The sequence below is a fragment of the Solanum stenotomum genome, chromosome 12 (assembly GCF_019186545.1).
Source record: "Solanum stenotomum isolate F172 chromosome 12, ASM1918654v1, whole genome shotgun sequence".
Classification (NCBI taxonomy): domain Eukaryota; kingdom Viridiplantae; phylum Streptophyta; class Magnoliopsida; order Solanales; family Solanaceae; genus Solanum; species Solanum stenotomum.
The window spans coordinates 13,860,542-13,884,369 of NC_064293.1; the positions used below are offsets into that span (position 1 = coordinate 13,860,542).

General features: G+C 36.3%; 1 protein-coding gene across 1 annotated transcript; it reads left to right on the forward strand.

Moving 5' to 3' along the window:
- The first annotated feature begins 289 nt into the window (after positions 1–289).
- LOC125847110 (disease resistance protein SUMM2-like) lies at positions 290–23,828 on the forward strand. The gene is made up of 4 exons (XM_049526809.1): positions 290–351; positions 18,399–21,459; positions 23,360–23,469; positions 23,712–23,828. The coding sequence occupies exons 2-4, from the start codon at positions 18,408–18,410 to the stop codon at positions 23,826–23,828; spliced, it is 3,279 nt and encodes a 1,092-aa protein (XP_049382766.1). The 5' UTR covers positions 290–351; positions 18,399–18,407.

Consider the following 23,828-nt stretch of genomic DNA (forward strand, 5'->3'; position numbering starts at 1 on the left):
ATTAGACTTAAATGTGGCGGCGAAAGTCTTTGATAGAGTGCTTTGATGAGTGAATTTTCCACTAACTTCAGTCATTTCATGTCCATTTTCGTAGAAGATTCCTCATCACTATGGCCATTTACATTTTTACACTATAAAATGCCATACATTTCTCCATCTTGTATACCAAAAATTGATGGTTTACATCGATCATATTCTGCTTTCACAGGTAATAATTCAATTTTTCCACTACTTTGGTCAACATTTTTTCAACTATTTCATATTATTAATTGGGCATTACCTGATTATGCAGGGTGAAAAAAACTTACTCTTCTAATCAACAATTCAGACTTATATATAGGAAGTGTGTATGTAAGTTCCCCTATTCCTAACTCGTATAATGTGTTTGTATGATTTTGACTTGACACTGTATTAAGAAAGTAAAGAGGACTACTAAATCTCATGGTTTTAAACTAAAAATATGTAGAATGTGACATCATGTCCTTTAATTTTAGGGGAAACTACCTTATTAGACATATATTCTTACCATATTTACTAATTCTACCCATACTTTCAAATAGTTTTTGTATCTTACCACTAATTAAGAGTTTCTTATCATATATTGAGGAAAATACACCTAAATACATGTATTTTTGCTACCATATACACTAAAATAGAGAGAGAGGCAAGCGAGAAGGGAAGGGAGGCGAGCGAGATAGTCAAGTATATCAGATATATGTGAACCACACTAGATACACACTAAATACATGTGTATGTATCTGGTGTGATTCACATGTATATGAGATACCAGATCATAGGAGAGTGACGAGCGAGTTGGGAAGGAGGCGAGGGAGGCAAACAAGATTTGTTATGTACTTATGTATCCTATATACATACATATCCACTTGGATACAATGTGTCTAAAATAAATAACATCGGATTTTGACCCATGTGTCCTGAGATACATGTATCTTATATACATATATTTGATATACATGTATGCCATATACAATGTATCTAGAACAAATTACACCTAATTTTAACCTATGTATCCCGAAATACATGTATCTGGACGTATTTGGGTGCACCAAAATCTGGTAAAATTCATAATATTGCAAATTAGAGTGTATCTAAGTAATTAACTCCTAAACTAGTGAGATTTCGATAAGTTTTCCTTGGTTTTATGCTCTTATACATGTCATATTTCTAGTTATAATTTATAAAATACACTGTCATAAGAAAGGGAAAATAAGACAAAAAAATGAAACAGGTGGAATAATATAATATGTGACTTTATACTTACTAATATAGAGAACAACAATAACATACCTAGTGAAATCCCACAAGTGAGGTGTGGAGAGAATAGAATGTATGCATGCCTTATCACTACCTCATGGAGGTAGAGAAGTTGTTTTCGAAAGGCCCTTGACTCAAGTGCAACAAGTATGAAGAAGAAGACAAATGAAGAGAAATCAAAATAAGAAACAGTGCAAAAAAACCAAAAACAACAATAAAATCATGTGATAATCGAAATGCCATAAACAACATAGGTAGGGTAGATTATTTTTAACAAACAATAATAAACCATGGTAAAATAAAAAGCAACAACTAAAATAATACAATTAGTACCATTGCAAGCACCAGCCTCTCTGAGCAAGACAATACTACACTACCTACCACCCTTCTACCCTAATACAAGTCCTCCACACCCTCCTATCTAAGATTATATCCTCGGTAACTTGAAGCTGAGACATATCATGTCTTATCACCCCTCCTCAATACTTCTTCGGCCTACCTCGGTCTTTCCATGTACCCTCTATAATCAACCTCTCCTACATTCTCACAAGTGCATCTATCTATCTCCTCTTCATATATATGTCCAAACCATCCCAGTATTGCTTCCCTTATCTTATCAACCATGGAGGCCACACTCAACTTATTTCAGATATCCTCATTTCTAATACTATCACTCCTAGTATGGCCATACATCCACCTTAACATCCTCATCTCTGCAACAAGCATCTTCTAGACATGGGATTCTAGAATTTCTCGACTGACCAACACTCAGTCCCATAAAACAAAGTTGGTCTAACCACCACTCTATAGAACTTACTTTTGATGTTTTGTGGTAGACTCCAAAGGCCAGCTTCCACTTCATCCACGCCGCACCAATACAGCGTGTGATATCATTGTCGAAGTCTCCACTCTTTTGGATTGTAGACCCAAAATACTTAAATCTAGCTCTCATGGGTATATTTTGGGTGTCAAGCCTCACTTTCATGCCTACCTCATGCATCACATCATTGAATTTGCACTCCATATATTCTGTCTTAATCCTGCTCAAACTAAAACCCTTAGTCTCCAAAGTCTGTCTCCACATCTCTAACTTAGCATTCACTCCATTGCGCGTCTCATCAATGAGGACTACCTCATTCAATTTTTGGTTATTATTTTTCTTAGGACAACTCAAAAAGGTAATTATCCCTAAAAATTTTGACATTGCGTATGTATGCAAGTTAAGTTCAAGAAATAATTATCTACCTTTATGATAAACATAAATATCACTTCTTGTGGTGAGGTTGGTCATTGTTTACACATTGTATTGGGTCAAATTGATCAATCTAACTCATTCATAGAGAATACATGAAGAAGCTGTTTTACGAATGAAAGAAGAATATCAAGGATCTTCTCTTAAACATAACACGTGACAAGTAGCGAGGTGTTTGACAAGTAATGATCAGTTTTATATTCCATTTTTATTGAGGCTTGTTTGAGCCTATAGAGGGACTTCAACAACCTACATACCTGGTTAGTTCCCTTGAATTGTGCTTGAACCCTTGTGCCAATTACATATAAACCTCCTCATACAGATGCTCTTGTAAAAATGCATTGTTTTATGGACCAACCCTTGGTTGCATCCAGTGAGATTATGCTTCTCACTATTGTTAGAATTTGGAACTTCAGAGCAAAAAGTAAGGTTCAAAGAAAAGTTTTTTCTTCATTCATAACATACTACAAATTAAAAGGCACACACATATATCTACATAAGCTTTTCAAAAGTTAGTAGAGGATGATACTTATCCAACCCCTATTGAGCTTTCTACCAAGACATATACCATAAAACAAGACTACTATTTCTTTACAAATTAGACAAAATATTCAAAAGAGAACTATTAAACTAAAGACTATCTAGGAAAATCTCATTTTCTAACACTCCTCCTTGAGATTTTTCTTGGATACTCCTAGCTTAGCCCTTATAACTTCAAACTTCACATTAGGAAGAGCTTTGGACATAATGTCCGCAATGTGCTGATCTGAGCTGCAATGAACAAATTTAACTTCACCATCATTTTTTGCTTGTCTGATAGCATGGAACTTCATTTGTATATGCTTGCTACAACCATGTTTCATTGGAACTTTGGTCATATATATTGACAGTAGCTTAAATGTGAATGAGGGTGAAAAAGAAACCTTAAATGTGAATGTGATTTTGCTCCAGATCATTTAGAATCCTTCTTAACCAAAATCCTAATAATTAGTTGCACCAACAACGATGATGTATTCTACTTCTGCAGAAGATGTATTCTGCTTCTTTGAATTCTATGAGAACATGCATGGATCAAGTGTAAAAGCATATATCCAGATTTACTTTTCATATCACTAATGCTTCATGCCCAATCACTATCTCAATAACCCATCAATTGCCCTTGCTCTTCCTTTTTAAACCAAATACAATAATCAGCAATTCCTTTGTTAACCTCAATGTTTGTTTAGTAACACCAAGATGAACTTGACTTGGATCTTGCATAAATCTCGACAGAAGACTTGCCGTGAATATGAGATCAGGTCTTGTTGCTGCGAAATACAACAAACTACCAATTAGACTCCTATAAACTGCCAGCGGGGTTAATATAAGCTTGAACCTCTCCATCTTGAATCTTTTAAGAATATCCCATGCATATTTTCTCTGAGAAATGAAGATTGCATCAGTATCTGGATGAATCTCCATTCCCAGAAAGTAATTCATTTCACCCAAATCTGACATTTCAAACTTGGTCTCCATTTTTTGCTTGAACTGATTTACCATAACTTCATTTCTTCGTTTTCACCTTTAGCCTTCTTCACATACAAAGTAGCTTCATTTTCACTACTCTTAAAGCCACAATGAATAAAATGATCATTGTACCATGCTCGAGTAGCCTGCTTTAATACATACAATGCCTTATGTGAAGCAAGCAATAAGTTAGTGATCAAGATTGTCAGACCGAAGCGGGTCCTTCATTTGATATAATAAAATTCAAGTTGTGAGAAATCGATTGGGCCTGTCGTCTACAAAAAAATTATCCAACAAGTGGTATCAGAGCTGGGTGGATAAGAGCGAGGTAGTAACTCAAAAGAAGATCTTACAAGCAATTGTTGGAGGCTACAAATCGCGAGACACTTATCAATGGCAGATTTCGCAAGCACTTTCAATAGCGTTGAGAAGTTCAACACAAGCAACTACGAATCATGGAGCAAAAAAATGCAATATTACTTTCTTGGCCAAGAATTATGGGATATCATCGGTGGATCAGACACCACACCACCAACATATGCTGAAGCAGCAAAAATGTGGAAGGTCAAAGCAGGAAAGGCCATATTTGTTCTCTCTGTAACAATTGAGGATGAGTTCTTGCAACAAATTAAGAATGCCAAAACACCCAAAGAAGTTTGGGACACCTTGGCAACGATTTTTACAAATAAGAATGATGCAAGATTACAAAGGCTTGAAAATGAGCTTTTGTTGATCTCTTAACGGAATATGACAATCAACCAATACTTCTCAAAGGTAAAATCTATATATGATGAAATATCAAAATTAGATCCTGAGAATGCTATCATGAAGACAAGAATGAGAAGAATCATTGTTCATGGTTTAAGGCGGGAGTACAAAGGCATAATTATAGCCACACGGGGGTGGGCCACAAAACCAACTTTATCTGAGTTAGAAAATCTATTGGAAAATGAAGAAGATTTGGAGAAGCCATTATCAAGTCTTGCTATAAAAGACGAAGATAAGGCGTTCTTCACCAAAATACAAGACTATAAAAAAAGAGAAGCGGATAAAGGATCACGGCCAGGGGGAGACCAAAAGAATCAACATCAAAGAAGTCAACGACAAAACAAGCAGGCGAAAGGCTTTTACAACCGACAAATGGAGAAGTGCTACAATTGTGGAAAGAAAGGACACTACGCCAGAGACTGCTGGTACAAGAAAATTGAAGGTTATGATATAGCTACTTCTTCCGAAAACCAGAAAGATGAAGAAGAAGTTTGGGATTTCGAGACCTCTTATGCAGTTGAAAAAACTAATCAACAAGAGGAGCCTGTCACCTGTCACTCTAACAAAGAAGATGAGATTGCACTTGCAACTTTAAGTGAGAAATTGGTCGATTATGAACATGATTGGATCATTGATTCAGGATGTTCCAATCACATGACTGGTGATGAGAAAAAGCTCATTAACATGAGTGAATATAAAGGTGGTCGAGTAGTGCTGACTGCAAATAATTCAAAAATGCCAATAACTCATATTGGCAAGATGTTGTTTGTGCCTCATCACAGCTCAAGACATGTGGAACTTCAAAATATCTACCATGTTCCAGGTATGAAGAAAAATTTATTATTTGTATCACAACTAACAGATTCTGGTAACTATGTCTTGTTTGGGCCAAATGACGTAAAAGTATATCGAAACTTAAAAATTACAAGCACACCAATAATGGAAGGGAGAAGGTTGGAATCAATATACATCATGGTAACCGAGACAACTTGTGTGGTACTTGATGAAGCACCAACATAGTGGTACAACGAAGTCTCCTTGCTAGATTCAAGGAAATTAGAGCAAGAGCTACAATATAAACTTGAAGAAGAAGGACAAAGAAGAGAGGCTGAATAGGAATAAGAGGTATGTGAAAAATATAACTCACATATAGAGGAGATATTTTCAAAAGGAGAAAATAAGAATTCATGGAAAACAAGAATACATGAAACTCCAGAACTGTTGCAAGAAAAAGTCCAAAAAGATCTGCAACCTCAACTAAGAAGGAAAACACGATTGAAACGCTCAAATGTCAAGTATATAGATGCAACATTAGCAGAGATGGTTAACAATAAAGATGCTACTACCTTTGAAGAAGCTTCAACGAGTAGGGATCAAAATAATCTGATGAAGAAGGAGATTCTCAAAGGGCACGGACGTCATGATGCTTGCAGAGCAAGAATCGCTCACAACGGATGCAAAGGAAATATTACGTTGGTGTTGAGGGGGAGTGTTAAGAATTCATCACCAACTTAATTATTTACTTAAGATAAATCAAGAAAAATCTAGAATATTTCGGAGTTATAGAAAATTGAAGGAAGATCTCTAGAATGAGTATTCTAGAGAGAATAGTCTAGAAATGTTCTAGATAGGGTAGTTCTAGAATTAAGTAGTTGGAGGAATATTCTAGAATAGAGTAGAAAAATATGTTTAGCTAGATTGTTCCATCACCTCTTATAAATAGAGGTGGTCCATTTGAGTTGTAAGCAACAAACTAAGCAACAAACCAAGAAAGAAATCAAGTAAGTAACAAACCAAGAAAGTAAGCAAGAAAACAAGAGTGAGTGCTAAGTAAAGAGTGTTGCTGAAGCAAGCAACAAGTTAGTGATCGAGATTGTAAGACCGAAGCGGGTCCTTACTTTGATATAATAAAATTCAAGTTGTGAGAAATCGATTGTGCCCGTCGTCTCCAAAAAACAATATCCAACATTATGTAGTTTGTAAACTTTATCCTCCATTCCTACAACTTGAAAGCCTTCTGGTTCATCAACATAAATATCCTCATGCAACATTCCATTTAAGAATGTCGATTTCACATCCAGATGATACAACTTCCAACTTAATTGAGTTGTCAAAACAAATAGAAGTCTTACTGTATCATGTCGTGCAACAGGCAAATGTGCCTCCATAATCCAACCCAACAACTTGCGCTTAACCTTTCACAATAAGCCCTGCTTTGTATTTATAAACTGAGATATCTTTCTATAAACCCATTCACCCCTATTACATTTTTGTCTTTGGGCTTATCAACCAGCTTCCAAGTATCATTCTTATTTATCATACCAATCTCCTCATTCATAGCTTCAATCCAAACTTATGTCTTAATGCTTCTTAATAACTATTTGATTTCGAGATTGCAACATTGCATCTTTCATATATCCCAGAATGGGACTTTGTCTTCAAAATTATCGAATCAAGTGAGGATTCCCCCTCTGCTTCTTCATCTTCTTCCAGATTTTGAGATCCAAATAATTGTGTTGCAGGCAAGGGATTCATGTTCTGAAAATATGCTTTTTCTTTCTTAATTTTCTTTTAATCCCAGTTCCAATAAGCAACTAGTACATCTCTTTTTGATGGAAATGGTTTTTGTGTGCAGGTTGGAAACTTTATAACTCTTTGTCTTGCGATGAATAAGCAACAAAGATACCCAATTCATCTTTCGGTTCAAGTTTACTTCTTTCGACTGAAGAAATATGAGAATAGCATATCAAACCAAAAAAAATGAAGTGCTTGGCTGATGGTCTAATTCCACTCCATGTCACAATATGAGTTCTTCCATCCATAGCTTTAGCTGATAGCCTATTTAACAAATATACTAAAATATAAACATCTTCTGCCCAAAAGCTTTGTGAGAGTTTCTTTTCATGCAAAAACATCTAGCCATTTCAACTACAGTCCCGTTCTTCACCTCTCAGACTCCATTTTATTCTAAATAACTTATTGTCAGTTTGTGATCAATCCACATATTTTCACAATATTATAGAACTCATTTGAAGTGTATACACCACCATTGTCCGACCTCAAAGCCTTTAGCATACGACCACTGTCTTTAGGAAAACACTTCAAATTTCTTGAAAACTGAAAATACTTGAGAGTTGTTACTCAGAAAATACACCCATGTCATCCTTGTTAATTCATCAATAAAGAGCACACATATTTATTTTGGCCCAAAGATGATGTATGCATAGGTCCACACACATCAGTGTGAACTAGTTCAAGTTTTTCCATTGCCCTCTAGTTAGCACTTTTAGAAAAAAAAATTTCTATGTACCTTACCTATTTGACATGACTCACAAACTTCTTTAGACAATGAAATCTCAGGTAAATCCTTAGTCAAGTCCATTTCATACATAATTTTTAAAGTAACATAGTAAAAATGCCCATATCTTTTCTGCCACAACCATGACTCATCCATACTTGCAAAGTTTGCACCGTCAAAATTTCTGTCTAAAGGAAAAATTGTATTCACCACTTCTACTTTAACAATCAAACTATCTTCTGAGTCAAAAACCAAACAATGATTTCCCTTAAAATATAAGGAATAACTTTTAGACATCATTTGTCCCACACTTATCAAGTTACATGCTAAACATGGAACATACAACACATCATACATTAATTTTGTACCTTGTATAGTTTGAAAGACAACTGAACTCTTCCCATGTGCATGTAATGATTCACCATTTTTCATCCAACTTAAGTTTTAAATGTCTTGTAAAGTGTGTGAAACAGTAACTCATTGTGTGACATACGACTCGTACATCCACTGTCTATGGACAATGAGGATTTATTGATTGTGTTTTCTTCGTAAGAAGCCATAAACAAGATTTCTTATTCATTTTCTGTCTCTTCATTAAAATTTCCTTGCTACACATGATTTTGTTGTGGTTGATTCTGTTTGACCCTAAAATTCTTCTTGTTGGTGTAATATACCACAAATATATTAAATTACAATTGAAAATAAAATGACAAAAATGAATAAACAATTTTTTAGGTTGAGGCGTAGATATCTCGTTCTCTTTAAGGAAATTCAAGCCCAACGGCATAATCTACACTGATCGAGCAGTATCACTCTTGATTTGTCCCCTCCAGGATACAACAGCCCAACAATGTCGTACAACTCAAGCAACTCCGGATTAGTTGAAGAGTCCAAAACTCCACAAAAGAACACCTTCCTTCAACATATAATACTTTATTTTGTATATTATGAATTTAGTTGAAGACTTACAACTCAAGCAACTCCGGATTAGTTGAAGAGTCCAAAGCTCCACAAAAGAACACCTTCCTTCAACATATAATACTCTCTTTTGTATATAGTGAATTTAGTTNTATAATACCCTATTTTGTATATAATGAATTTAGTTGAAGACTTACAACTCAAGTAACTCCGGATTAGTTGAAGAGTCCAAAGCTCCACAAAAGAACACCTTCCTTCAACATATAATACTCTCTTTTGTATATAGTGAATTTAGTTGAAGACTTAGAATATTTTTCTATGTCTCAACTCTCTCTTTCACTACACTAATCTCAATATAAACTCAATATAATACTACTCATCTTTTTCACTCTATATTTTCTTGTACATCTCTTGTTGTCTCTACTTCTACCCAACACAAGGAAGACCACACTATTTATAAGTGATGGATTATTCCTTGCAATGAATAGGAAGATAGTGGGTCGTCAGTTTGCCAAATGAATGGCCCAAATGATACATAAGTTACAAGACATAAAGATAGAATAATGAGTGAAATGAAGAGTTGGTGGGTTACATAAGTTACTAACAACTAATGACCACTTTCTTCCACAATTGATGAGAGTAAAGAGGCACAAATGTAATGTCCACCAATAGACATAACATGATATATAATGTGACATATAATATATTTTTTATTAATATTAAAATGTCACACCAACAATCCCTCACTCATTTTAATATCAAGATAAGAGAGTTATTTCACAATTTAGTTGAAGGTAGACTATTATGCATAATGAAGGTGTGCTCTGCATTGAACCTTCACTTAGTAAAACAATAATCTTTACTCCAAAGTCAGTAGTGGTCTCAGACTTGAACTATGACTGCTTAGGGGAAATAAAGTATTACTGCTTACACACAATAATCAAGGTGTTGACATAAGCTTTAATAGCCAGCACATTACGGCCTTGTGCTATCTCGGTTTTTATGAGTGTTTTTGAGAACAAGCTCATTCTCATAGAAAGCTGCCTACTTTCACACTCACATAGGTGAAATCTGTCAAGGGTGCTCATATAATTTGACACCCCACTCATACGATATACAGACTTTCATTAAGAGTTCAAGACTCAACCTCCACAAATCATTATAGGATAAATGCACTCACATCATAGGGATTGAATAAAATTAAGATTAGTGCATTTCACAACAAGTCATCTAATGATTCGTTCTTCCCATTGAACCTGGTTATAGGATCTCTAGTCCCCAAGTTGGGTTTCCTCATATATAACATAGAATTTTTTTTTAGCTTCAATTTCATCCCCCTCGATGTGCTTCAGACTCAACATCTTGTCTTAGTTTATAAATCTGCAAGATTATCACAAACTTTAACACAATTAATATTGATGGTATACAGTGATCAATATGATCTCACAATATCATGTTTTCTCCTCATGAGTCTGAATTTACCGTTATAATAACAATCTTGTATTCAACCATTATATTGGTGCTATCACAATTAATCAAAATTAGAAAAAAAAAATTTCTCAAAATAAAGTGTTTCAATTCACTTTTTCACTAGTTGAAGTTTAGTTTTTTACTTCAACCTCAATGATAGAGTTAACAAATAATAATCTGCTTTTCTCATCCCACCAAATAGCACCAAATTTTCTCACCTGCACCAACAAAACTTTTAAGTATAGCATAATATTTTTCCTCATAAAATAAGCCACCAAATTTCGTACCAAGTAAATTTACTTGATCTGCTTGTACATGCAATACTTTATACACAATATCATATAAAGTGCAATTAGTCACATATCTCATATTTTTTATTAGTCTAGCACACTCCTTCTTTCTTTGTCACACCATTTTCACAATTGAATCAAAATGAGTTGCAAGACTCACACGACCAATAAGATTGTATTTCACAATTTTTTCAACATTATGTGACTTGACAAGTGTAAAGATATGACACTTGAGCCTAACTCAACCCCAAAAGCTAGCTCACGAGGGGAGGTTTGTCTGAGTCCATATAAGGAGACCAAATTTTCCATCCCTCTACTGATGTGGGACATATTAGCATTCCCCCGCATGCCCAAACCTCAACTGTAGCGTGAACATTTCTAAATGGAGGTCCATCATCGGTGAACAACAAATTGGGATGGGCTTAATTCTGATACCATGTAAAGATATGAAACTTGGGCCTAACTCAACCCCAAAATCTAGCTCACGAGGGGAGGTTTGATTTTGATGCTATTAATCGCAAGGAGAAAAGGAAGGAGAATCCCAGTACAACTCCCGTGATCTCTACTATTAACATGGGCAAAACAATGGGTTCAGGTACCGGAGTTGGCCGAGCTGGTGCAGGTGCACTACAGGCTCTATCGAACCCAATGACTGGTTCTGGTATATATGGGCATGGGCATGGGTATGGGTATGGGTGGTATGGGTATGGCTAATGGTGGCCCTACAGGGGGTCCTGGCATGAGAGCATATGGAGGAGCAAACCAGCCTTATGGCGGCATGGAGATGAACAGACCTATGAACAACATGGGCATGGGAATGAACATGGGTCAAGGATTTCAGATGCAACAACCTTCCGAATTCCCCCCGGACCTGGAGCTCCCATGTAGGGAGATTACAATCCCCGAACGGGCATGGGTCCCTATGGCCAACAACCATATGGTGGAGGATACCAATGAAATTTAGCCCAATTTTGAAAGTAAGAAATCTTTGTGTCATATTATCTGGAATGTTTTCTAGTCGGTAAGCCTATTGAACTCACCCTCTGTTATAGAGTTGATACTTTTCGGGTGCCTGTAGTTTTCCATGATAAAAGTTATAGAGGAGAGTATATGTTGAATCCTTCTTCAACGTTGTTCTGCAATTGCATTTCCTTTTATCTGCCATTTGGGGTCAAAGATTGCTCGCAAGACCCCTCATAATGTTTTGTTGTTGTGCCTTTGTACACACTCGAGGATCACTTGTCTCTGATGTTCCTCTTTTTGCCACTTGATCCATCTATACACGTGTAGAATTTTTTGGACTCGCGATTATTGAAATTGTACTTGCTGAAAAAAATAATCTGGACCCCCATTTAGAAGTATTCACGCTCCAGTTGAGGTCTGGGCGTGCGGGGGAATGTTAAGATGTCTCACATCATTAGAGGGATAGAAAATTTGGTCTCCTTATATGGACTCGGACAAACCTCCCCTCGTGAGCTAGCTTTTGGGGTTGAGTTAGGCCCAAGTGTCATATCTTTACATGGTATCAGAGCCAGACTCATCCCAATTTGTTGTTCACCAATGATGGGCCCCCATTTAGATGTATTCACGCTCCAGTTGAGGTCTGGGCGTGCGGGGGAGTGTTAAGATGTCCCGCCTAGGCGTGCGGATGAATGTTAAGATGTCCCAGATCGGTAGAGGGATGGGAATTTGGTCTTCTTATATGGACTTGGACAAACCTCCCCTCATAAGGCTAACTTTTAAGGTTGAGTTAGGCTCAGGTGTCATATCTTCACAACAAGGAAAATTTCATCACATGTTTTATGGTATTTTTTTCATTCCAAGAATGAAACTTATCTCACCCAGAACATTTCATGTTAAATGACTACTCAACGTGTTTTTCATAATTTATTTATAACTCTCATGTTAAAGCCAAAAATCATCTCATTATAGCCAAAAAACAACATGTGATTTATTCCATAATAAATATATGCACTTGTAATACTCTTTTTTAAGAGTATTTCTCAAAGATGCAAAAAATATTTTTTTTCACAATAACTTTTTCCTCATTTCATGAGCACCCACTATTTTAAGAACTTAAATATCATTTTTTCACGAAAAGTAGTATCACTTTATTCATGAAAACACTAGGTAAAAAAGTTTTTTTTTCCTTTACCTTTTCTCCACTTGAATTGAGCAAGTAGAAAAATATTTTACCATACACCTCTTCTCTTCCATCTCTTAAAGAGAGCGACGTTGAGCAAAATTATGTTGAGATCTCTATCTTGATATCCACACCTTTTCAACCTGTAACAAAGACATGACTCTCCTTAAAATTGTTGGTGTAATATACCACAAATATATTAAATTACAGTTGAAAATAAAATGACAAACAAATAATTAAATCTTTAGGTTGAGGCGCGAATATCTCGCTCTCTTTAAGGAAATTCAAGCCCACTGTGGCATAATCTACACTGATCCAACAGTATCACTCTTGACTTGTCCCCTCCAGGATACAACATCCCAAAACGTCGTACAACTCAAGCAACTCCGGATTAGTTGAAGAGTCCAAAGCTCCACAAAAGAGCACCTTCCTTCAACATATAATATTCTCTTTTGTATATAGTAAATATAGTTGAAGACATAGAATATTTTTCTATGTCTCAACTCTCTCTTTCACTACACTAATCTCAATATAAACTCAATATAATACTACTCATCTTTTTCACTCTATATTTTCTTGTACATCTCTTGTTGTCTCTACTTCTACCCAACACAAGGAAGACCACACTATTTATAGGTGATGAATTCTTCCTTGCAATGAATAGGAAGATAGTGGGTAGTCAATTTGCCAAATGAACGACCCAAATGATACATAAGTTACAAGACATAAAGATAGAATAATGGGTGAAATGAAGAGTTGGTGGTTACATAAGTTACTAACAACTAATGACCACTTTCTTCCACAATTGATGAGAGTAAAGAGGCACAAATGTAATGTCCACCAATAGACATAACATGATATATAATGTGATATATAATATATTTTTTATTAATATTAAAATGTCACACCAACACTTCTCAATATGATCCATTTTTCTACAAAATCTGCANCAATAGACATAACATGATATAATGTGATATATAATATATTTTTTATTAATATTAAAATGTCACACCAACACTTCTCAATATGATCCATTTTTCTACAAAATCTGCATTGAAATGATGGCTTTCCTATGAACCAACAGTCATTTTCTTGATGATTTGTTCCTTTACAATAGTTGCAAGGTGGAAACTTTTTCTTTCTTTGAAGATTCAGTCCATGTTTTGCATTTTGCTACTTTATCTCCTTCCATCCTTCTATTGTCCTTCACAGGCTGCTTGCCTTTATGCTTTGGCTTTATGCCGCTTTTGCTACTTCTTCATCTCTTATACTTGATCATTGTGCTTAGGCTTGCAACTTGCTGATCAAAACTGCTACAGATAAAGTATTCAAACCACAAGATTCCTCTATTGCTGAAATCTTGGAACTAAACCTTGTTGGTAAGCTCATCATCATCTTCTCCACCACCTTTGAATCTGGAGAGGTTTCATCAAACAGTCTTATTTTGTTTACAATCTCCACAAGTTTGGTAGAGTACTCTTTCACAATATCTCCTTCTTTCATACTTAACATCTCAAATTTTCTTTTGAGAGTTCAGAGTTTGACAATCTCCTCTCTGTCACATCCCTCAAACTCCACTTTTAGTTTCACCCATTCTTCTGCAGTTGTTTCACAAGCCATTATTCTTGTAAAAATCATATCTAAAAGTGTTGAATGAAGACATGTGAGAGCCTTTGGTTTCCTTGGCTTTACATCTTCATAAATCTTCATTTGTGCAATAGTTGGATTTGGTCTAAGTGGAGGAGGATCATCTTCACTTTCAATTGTTTCTCATAGACTAAGAGCTTTGAGATAAGCCTTCATGTTTATCACCCATATGTGATAATTGTTTCCTGTAAAAATAGGAGGGCCTGCACCCAAGAAGCGTGTTGGATGCCATGTTACTGCTGCTCAACTCTCTTATCTTAAAAGAACCAAAGAAAACCTTATCTTTTTTGCCTTCATAAAGAAGGGCTCTGATACAATAGTTGGAATTTGAAACTTCAGAGCAAAAAGTAAAGTTCGACAAAAGTTTTTTTTCCATACATAACATACTACAAATGTCATAAACATATATCTACATAAGCTTTTCAAAAGTTAGTAGATGGCCATACCTATCCAACCACTATCGTACTTTCTTACATGACATATTGTATAAAACAAGGACTACCATTCATTTGCAAACTAAGCAAAATATTCAAAAGAGAACTACTAAACTAAAGACTATCGAGAATAATCTCATTTTCTAACCATTATAACCACTTTAATTCACTATAGGTAAAAAGGTAAGTTTCTTTGTAGCCTATCCACTCTTTTTGGTTGTACCATTTTGCCACTAAACTAGTTTTGTATCTACTTCTCCATCAGGTTTGTACTTGATCTTAAATATCCAATCCCCCCAAGTCTTATTTTCTTTCAATGCCTTAATTGCTGACTACATGGCCTGAATTTACGTTTCATAATAAGTCTGGGCATGGATGGATCTAGGTAGAACACCTTTGTCGGAAAATCTTGAATTGTCAAATTTATGTTTTATGCATATATATTAAATGTTGAATCCCCTGACACAAGCCAAGAGCTTAGCTCGCGTAAACAGTGGCAGAGCCAAGATTTTTAATAAAGGGGTTCAAAATCTGAGAAGTAAACACACGAACTAGTGGAAGGGGGTTCGACATCTATTATACATATCTAAAAAAATAATTTTAACATTGTATAAATAGTAATATTTTCTGCCGAGGGGAACCCCCTAAGTATATGCTGCCTCCGCCACTGCGCGTAAAGGGGGTTCAGATTCCCTTGGATAACACACGTTCAATTCCCACTAATCACATAGGTCCTTTTAAAAATAAATTGAATTCCTTTGGCAAAAATCGTGTCTCTGCCATTGAATCTGGGAACCTATCTCAGTTGAAAACTTACAAGTGAAGCTTTGATAGTTCCCAAAATGACATCGATAATTAAGAATTTTGTGTCTGCAATTGATTACAAACAACTATGTGCAATCTTTGTACATGTACTTGGCCTTTGTTAGCCAAATAGGGGGTCTGCTTGTTCTAGCTGACTTTCTTCTCTCATCAAGTTGAGGTCTTATTTTCCCATCAACTTCAGTAACTATATTAGAAGATGGATCACCACCTATATCTCTGGTTGTATCTTCATGTGAATCGTCAGTGTGAGTTGACTGCTCAGGCATCCTTCATAACTCATTTTTTCTAAGAAAGCCATCCAGTCAGCCTCATTTTTAGTGACACTACATCCCTACTAACAAAAAGCATTTTGTACTAAAGATAATAGAGCTTATAACCATAGATGATTGCTGGCATATCTCATCATCATTGATATGATATCTTTAAGCCCAAATTTATCACCTTTGATCAAGTTAGTTGCATGACATAGGCAACTAATAACTCTCATACCACAGTTCATTCCCTCTCCGCCTCACCATCCCTCTCCCCCAATCGAATTGTCATTAGGTCTGAAAATAACATTAGCAAGCCCAAACAGATTTTTGATCACCTAGTTAACTTCACCCCCACCATCACACCTAATAGTGTCAAACAAGTACAAACACATCCCGAGTCGCGAGAAGCGATGAAACAGGAACTTGATGCCTTAATGAAATACCAGACTTGGGAACTTGTTCTGCCTGACCCGACTAAAAATATTGTGTCCTGAAAGTGGATTTTAAGGATCAAAAGGAATGCAGATAGGTCCGTTGACAGATACAAAGCGCACTTGGTTGCAAACGATTTCACTCAGAGGAAGGGCATTGATTTCCATGCAACATTCAGTCTGATCGTCAAGCTTACCACAGTTTGCATCGTCCTCTCTGTGGTACTTCACTACAACTGGTACCTCTGTCAACTTGATGTCAACAATGCTTTCCTCCGAGGTGATCTGGACGAGGAGGTGTACATGGCACAACCTCTGGGGTTTGCTAGTAATGACAAGTTGACACACATCTGTCGGTTGCACAAGGTTATCTATGGCATGAAACTAGCCCCTCGGGTGTGGTACAATATATGCGCTCACAGGTTATCTTTCTTCCATGGGTTTTGTTTAAGAAAATATCAGACACCTCGCTACTTGTCAGACATGGTCTAGTGATACATTGTTTGTCCTTGTCCATGTCAATGATATTATTTTCACTGGGAGCAACCCTTCCATTGTCAAAGAGGTTATCACTTCTTGCTTCTCGTTTCTCAATTAAAGATTAATTAGGAAATCTTCACTATTTTCTTGGTGTTGAGGTGATACGCAGCTATGAAAGTTTTAATTCTCACCCAAGCGAACTATGTGAATGAGATCTTGAATGATGAGCTAATGTCTGACTGCAAAGGTGACCAAGCGCCAATGAATGCCTCTGAGTTTCTCAACTCTGATGGTACTCACCTGACTGATACAACTCATAATCGTCGAGCCTTAGGCAGTCTCCAATACATATCTTTTACTAGACCTGACATCGAGTATGCAGTCAACAAGTTATCTCAGTTCATTCAAGCACCATATTGGACCTTCACTGGAAAGTTGTGAGGCATGTTCTCCGGTACCTGCGTGGTACGATCCAACTAGGCTTGCGTGTGACTCCCATTGATGACTTTAATCTGCACGTGTAATCCGATGCGGATTGGGCTTGGGACATCAGTAATAGAGTCTCTACATAGGTGTACATCTTGTTCCTTGGTCACAATCCAGTTAGCTGGTCTTGAAAGAAGCAAAATATTGTCTCTCTCTCCTCCATAGAGGCCGAATACAGAGCAGTGGCTAATGCCCTTGCTAAAACCCTGTGGGTCACCAATCTCTTGAATGAGCTGCAGTTTCCAGTACATAAGTCACCTATCATTTACTGTTACAATCTTGGAGCAACATTCTTTAGCAAGAATTTTATCCTCCATAGTCTTGTGAAGCATGCTGCAATGGACTTTCACTTTGTCCGCCACCATTTTGAAAACAAAAGGATTTGTTTTGTTCATGTCCAAGGTGCCGACCAACTAACTGACACTCCCACCAAAGCACTGGCTAAGCCTGCATTTGAGAGTAATCTATTCAAGTTAGGCTTAGTGACCCATCGCCTAACTTGAGGGGGAGTATTGGAACACTATGTTTGTATAGTGTTCAAATATGTTCAGGACTTGAGATTCTTAGTTTGGGTAGTTTGTTTATGATTATATTTCAATATTCATTGTTTAGTTAAGATAATTTATTAGTGTTCAGTTAGGAGTCTACTTAATTCTTGTAAATATTCAAACAACTGATGCTTTCATAAATAACATACAGAGTTTACATCACTTCTCTAAGTGATTATAGACATAACCTATTAAATTAGATTTGACAAATACTCATACTAATGATGTAAGTATATAAGTTAAATATTACTTTTATTGGACCTTTAAATAATCCCTTAAATTATCTTTGTTTTCACCTCTTTGTAGCATTGATGATCTTGTAAAATAGTCCATTTGATATCTATTTTATTGTTTGATTTGTTATGTCTAGTGAGTGACCATGGCTGACATGCTAGCAAATCTAGCTAAAGAAAGATTATGGGAACCTTATAGAGGACTCGAAAAGAAGATAGTGAATCTAAAGGGAAAGATGGAGTTGCTCGGTAGTCGAAAGGTTGATATAGTGGCTACAATAGAAGATGCTGAATTTCATTCATCCAAGAAAAGGAAAACAGAAGTTCAAACATGGTTAAGCAATGTCAATAACAAACTAGAAGATTTCCAGAGCCTTGAGAAAGAAGGTCAAGAGTGTGGCCGATTTGATCGTATAAAATTGGCAAATTTTGCTGATACAATGATTGAGGAAGCCGAGGAACTCATAAAGCAAGGCAAGTTTCCTGAAGGGGTTTTACATAATGTATATGAAGAAAAAGGGGAGCCTTTGGTGACAACAAATTTAAAAGGCCAAGTATTCAGACAAAATTTGGAAAATATATCTGAAATACTAAGGAACGATGAGGTATCAATCATTGGCATTTATGGCATGGGTGGGGTGGGTAAAACCACTATGGCTATGAATATCCACAACGAGTTATTACAAGAAAGTAGATTCTTGGGTCACATTTATTGGGTCACTGTATCTCAAGATTCAAGTATTCAAAAGTTACAAAATGGCATAGCCGAGAATGTTGGCTTAGATCTTTCTTGTGTTAATGATGAGATAAAAAGGGCCGCAAAGCTATTCCAAGCATTGAAGAGAATGAATACTTTTGTCCTAATACTCGATGATGTTTGGAATAACTTTGACGTGAAAAAAGTGGGGATTCCACTTGGAAATGATGGAGGCAAAATGATCATAACAAGCCGATCACTTGAAGTATGCCGTAGAGTTGGTTGCCAAAAGAATGTCAAAGTCAATCCTCTTTCTAAAGTAGATGCTTGGGATTTATTTACTGAGAAACTTGGACATGGCAATAATAATGAAGTACAAGTAATCCCGATTGAAATAGAAAAAATAGAAATGAAAGTGGCAGAGAGATGTGCTGGGCTACCACTTGGAATCATAACAATGGCTGGTTGTATGAAGGGAGTAAATGACATTTTTGAATGGAAGGACGCGTTACAAGAGTTGGAAGAATCTTCCATGATGCAAGATGATATGAAGAATGAGGTGTTCCCTATTCTCCATTGTAGTTATACTCGCTTGAGGGATCCCCGGTTACAAAAGTGCTTCTTGTATTGTTGCCTATATCCAGAGGACTTTGATATTCCAAGAGTTGAGTTAGTCAACAAGTTCATCATGGAGGGATATATAAATGCAAGGAATAGTAGGCAAGCGCAAATAGACCAAGGCCATGCAATACTAAATAAGCTAGAAAATGTATGTTTGTTAGAAAGCACTGAGGATGTAGATGAAAATAAATGTGTTAAGATGCATGACTTGATACGAGAAATGGCTATAAAAATCACCAGCCATCCTCATCATGATCGCTTCATGGTAAAAGCTGGAATGCAATTGAGAAAGATGCCAGAGCTTCGTGAATGGTCAGAAGATCTCGACAAGGTATCCTTGATGCATAATTGTATAGATCAGATTTCTCCTTGTGAACTATACAAATGTTTGGAACTGACAACCCTATTGTTGCAAGAGAATCGCTTGTTGCGAGAAATTCCATACTCATTTTTCATGTTCAAGCCTTGTCTACGTGTTTTGGATCTAAGCTATACCAATATTGAAAAATTGCCTGATTCTCTATCAACCTTGGAAAATTTGAATGCTTTATTGCTTAAAGGTTGTGGAGAACTTAGCTTTGTACCATCACTGAGCAACCTTAAGGTACTTAGCGAACTCGAGCTTACTGGAACAGGGATTAAGCAAGTTCCCGTAGGCATACCTAACTTGGTTAAGTTGAAATGTCTAACCATGAGCGGGTTGAAGAAGCTAAGAAGTAGTGAACCACCCATAGATATGTTTGGAAGCCTATCCCATCTCCAGCGTCTCATGACTCCGTTTTCTATACGAGCAATGGACCTAGAGAGGATGAAACAACTTGAAGAATTTGGGGGTAAGATGTTCAGTCTGTCTGATTTCAACAAATTCGTAGCAAATCGAGAATGTTATGGGCAGCCAATCTTCTTTCGGGTCACTCTAAATGGTTTGACCAGTGATAGTGTTGGAGATTTGTATGAATACCCTGTGAAATTTTCCAGCAAAGAAGTCATTTTGAAGGATTACTGCCTGAAGGGTGGAAATGTAGTACAACCCTTGAGGGAACAGTCAGAAGCTGTAATCAATTTTCCAAGGGACATGCAAAGACTTGAAGTTTCATGGTGCGATTTCATAAGTTCGGATAATAGCTTCTTAAGTGCCCTGCCATCCTTGATAAATTTGACAGATTTGAAGATAGTCAAAATTGTTTCTAGTGACGGTATAGAGTGCATACTCCGATTACCCTCCAATTGCCAAGAATTGATTGTGCCAGAAGGACTTGGGTCGTTACTCAAAAGCTTGGAGAATTTGGAACTGTACAATTTGAAGGATATTGTTAACCTTATTGACATCCAACCTAATACTGAAGCATCTTTTACGGCTCTTTCACATGGATCTTTTTCAAACTTGAAGAAGTTAAGGATTGAACATTGTTGCCAAATCAAGGTGATGTTTCCTCAATGGTTGTGGAAAAATCTCCACAACCTTGAACATGTTGTGGTGTCATATTGTGAGGGGATAGAAGAAATTATTAGCGAGAATGAGGAAGAGGAAGTGGATCAAGAGGTGAGCAGTCAATACCTGAGTAGTCCTTCATCATTGTTTGCCTCTACCGATGTCATCCTCCCTAAACTAAGAGTAGTTCATTTGACTGAGCTACCGGCACTCAAAAGCATATCTAAGGGAAGAATGACTTGTGTATCCCTTGAGGAAATAGGTCTATGTGGCTGTCCAAAGCTTGAAAGACTGCCATTTTTTCATCCTCTTCGTGATGGAGAACCACTGTTTATTCCACATGCTCTCAGATCTATATATGTAAGTCAAGAACTTTGGGAATCACTAGAGTGGGACTATCCTCAAGCTAAGAGTATGCTTCGACAGAATTTCATAAGAGTAAGCTCAGGTCAGTGCTTCTTCATTTGCATTTTAAACTATGAATAATACTAACACCCAAGATTCACATGTCGCATCCTTTACATCTCTTTATTTGGTTTACCTTATTATTACTTTGAGGGTGTGCTGAATCTAAAATAAATTTATAACTTTGTTTCTTTCAAACGACGATTCTTGTACTGCATAGGTACCAAGTTCGATTGTAACACACTCTTTATCAAGACCATTCTGCCTCCTAGGTGACAGTAGCTTCCCATGCCAGCTACTCAACCTTTTCACCACTTCTGTAACCATATCATAAAAGTAGCTAACCTTCTTACTACCTGAGTATATAGGACACCCCAAGTAGGTGAAAAGGTGAAAGAAAAACAATAGTCTTTGTCATTCTCTTTATGTGTTCGACGAATATAGTTTAAAGAAGTTTTTTTATGGGAATTATACGGAATGTTTATTATTAATGTTAAAAAGATTCCATTTTTGAATATGATATGTGTACCTCGTAGCGTCATAAAATCATGATGTGAACTATAAAGTTTTCATATTCCTGATTTCTGATCAATTATAGGTTGGTTTTAGTAGTGAAGTTGACATGTTTTAATAATAATGTGTCTCTTTGTGACATTTAATTAATCTCTACTAGCTTTATTATTTAGTTTTCATCTAACTTTTCCAGCATAATTAATGATATTACCACGTTTGTTAAATCTTTTTTATTTCTGCCATTTTAGGTTGAAACGTCGAGCACCTGCAATACCTCGCTATTTCAAGCAATCAGATTCTAACTGATGTGTCTAGACTTTAGAGGGAAGCATCTGTCAATAATATCTGAGGTACTTAGTTCACTTTTTCTCATTGTCATAAATTATCTTCCATGAAATATATTTGATAGTTCTGAGATAAACACTTGCAGGAACACATTTCAAAAACTTCATCCATCAGAACAGATGGAAGAAATCACCTAGCATTTTGTCTCTATATTGGGATTTGAACCTCAGACCTCAGTTCGAATTCACTCTATTGACCACTAGGTCACACTCTTGGTTGCAGGAGATAAACTTATGTAATACCATTGAACTTGAATATTAACTCCTAATACAATGGAAGTTCAGTTCTGTCCACAATAACACCAAAGTTGTGTCTTATTTTTCGATAGCTACTTACAATTGTTAAATAGTATAATATGTATATTACTCTAATAAATTAAATAGTGTATGTGCAGAACTTCAATTTTGAAGGGTTAAATGATGTTATTTGCTTGATAAATACTTGTATTGATTTCCCCGGGTTAAAGGTAAATGTCCTGCATTATCTTTCTGATAATAAGATGGATCGGAGGAGTGTTTTATTTTGATGAAGCTAGAGGTCATGTATTTGTAGACGGTCTTGCTAATGTAGCCGGACCAAATAGTTCTCGTCTTTTGAACATTTTCCTGGAAAAGTTAAGAGGCCATGTAACTATGGACAGAATCGATCCAAATGTTAATTCGCTGAGGAGGAAAATCAACAAAAATCAGTTCAACATCTATTTAGAATGCATCATTTTTGACGTACCTTAATATCCTCATCTTGTATAGAATCTAACACTCCCAGCTTGAATTTTTGTGAGTTGGCTGAAAATGATAAATAGAGGCTAGATTATTATAATACATTTTCACTGGTGGTTAAGATTGTTACTATTAGAACCATCACCAATATTGTAGCCTGTAAGAATTGGTCTATTTCACAAATGAATGTTAGCAATGCCTTCGTACAAGGAGATTTCTCAGAGGAGGTATTTATGACTATGCCACGGGGTTTTCATAGATAGTGGGAGAAAAAAGTCTGCAAGCTAGTGAAGTCATTGTAATTTGTATGGCTTGAAACAAGACGGTGGAACATCAAGCTCACAATGTCTTAGTTGCATGCATCAGGGTATTCACAGAGTGCTTATGATCACTCTTTGTTTACAAAGAAGAAAGGGTCAGCTATTGTTCTCATCCTTGTTTATATGGATGACTTGTTGATTATAGGGTGTATAAAGGTGACACAGAACTGGTAGATGTTACTGCCTATCGAAAATCCAATGGAAAGTTGATGCAGAAATTACTTGGATTGTGAAAAGAGTTGGACTTTTCTATTCCTACCCCAATTTCACTATTTTGTGACAATAAAACAGCTATACATATAACCTCTAATCCCATATTTCATGAGAAAACTAAACAAATCGAAATTGACTCTCACTTTGTTCGAGAGATGCTCAAACTTGGCCTCATTCTTCCTCAGTTCATCTCTACTTCTTCCAAGTTGGCAGATGTGCTCGACGAAATCCTTAGGACTGCACGACATAGGCTGTTGGTTTCCAAGCTTGGATCCTTTGATCCTTTTCAGCCTCCAACTTAA

Coding starts and splice junctions, on each gene's coding strand:
- LOC125847110 (XM_049526809.1), top strand. CDS start 18,408: ATGGCTGACATGCTAGCAAATCTAGCTAAAGAAAGATTATGGGAACCT. Junction 21,460..23,359: donor TTTCATAAGAGTAAGCTCAG/GTCAGTGCTTCT, acceptor TGCATGCATCAG/GGTATTCACAGAGTGCTTAT. Junction 23,470..23,711: donor TGATTATAGGGTGTATAAAG/GTGACACAGAAC, acceptor ATTCTTCCTCAG/TTCATCTCTACTTCTTCCAA.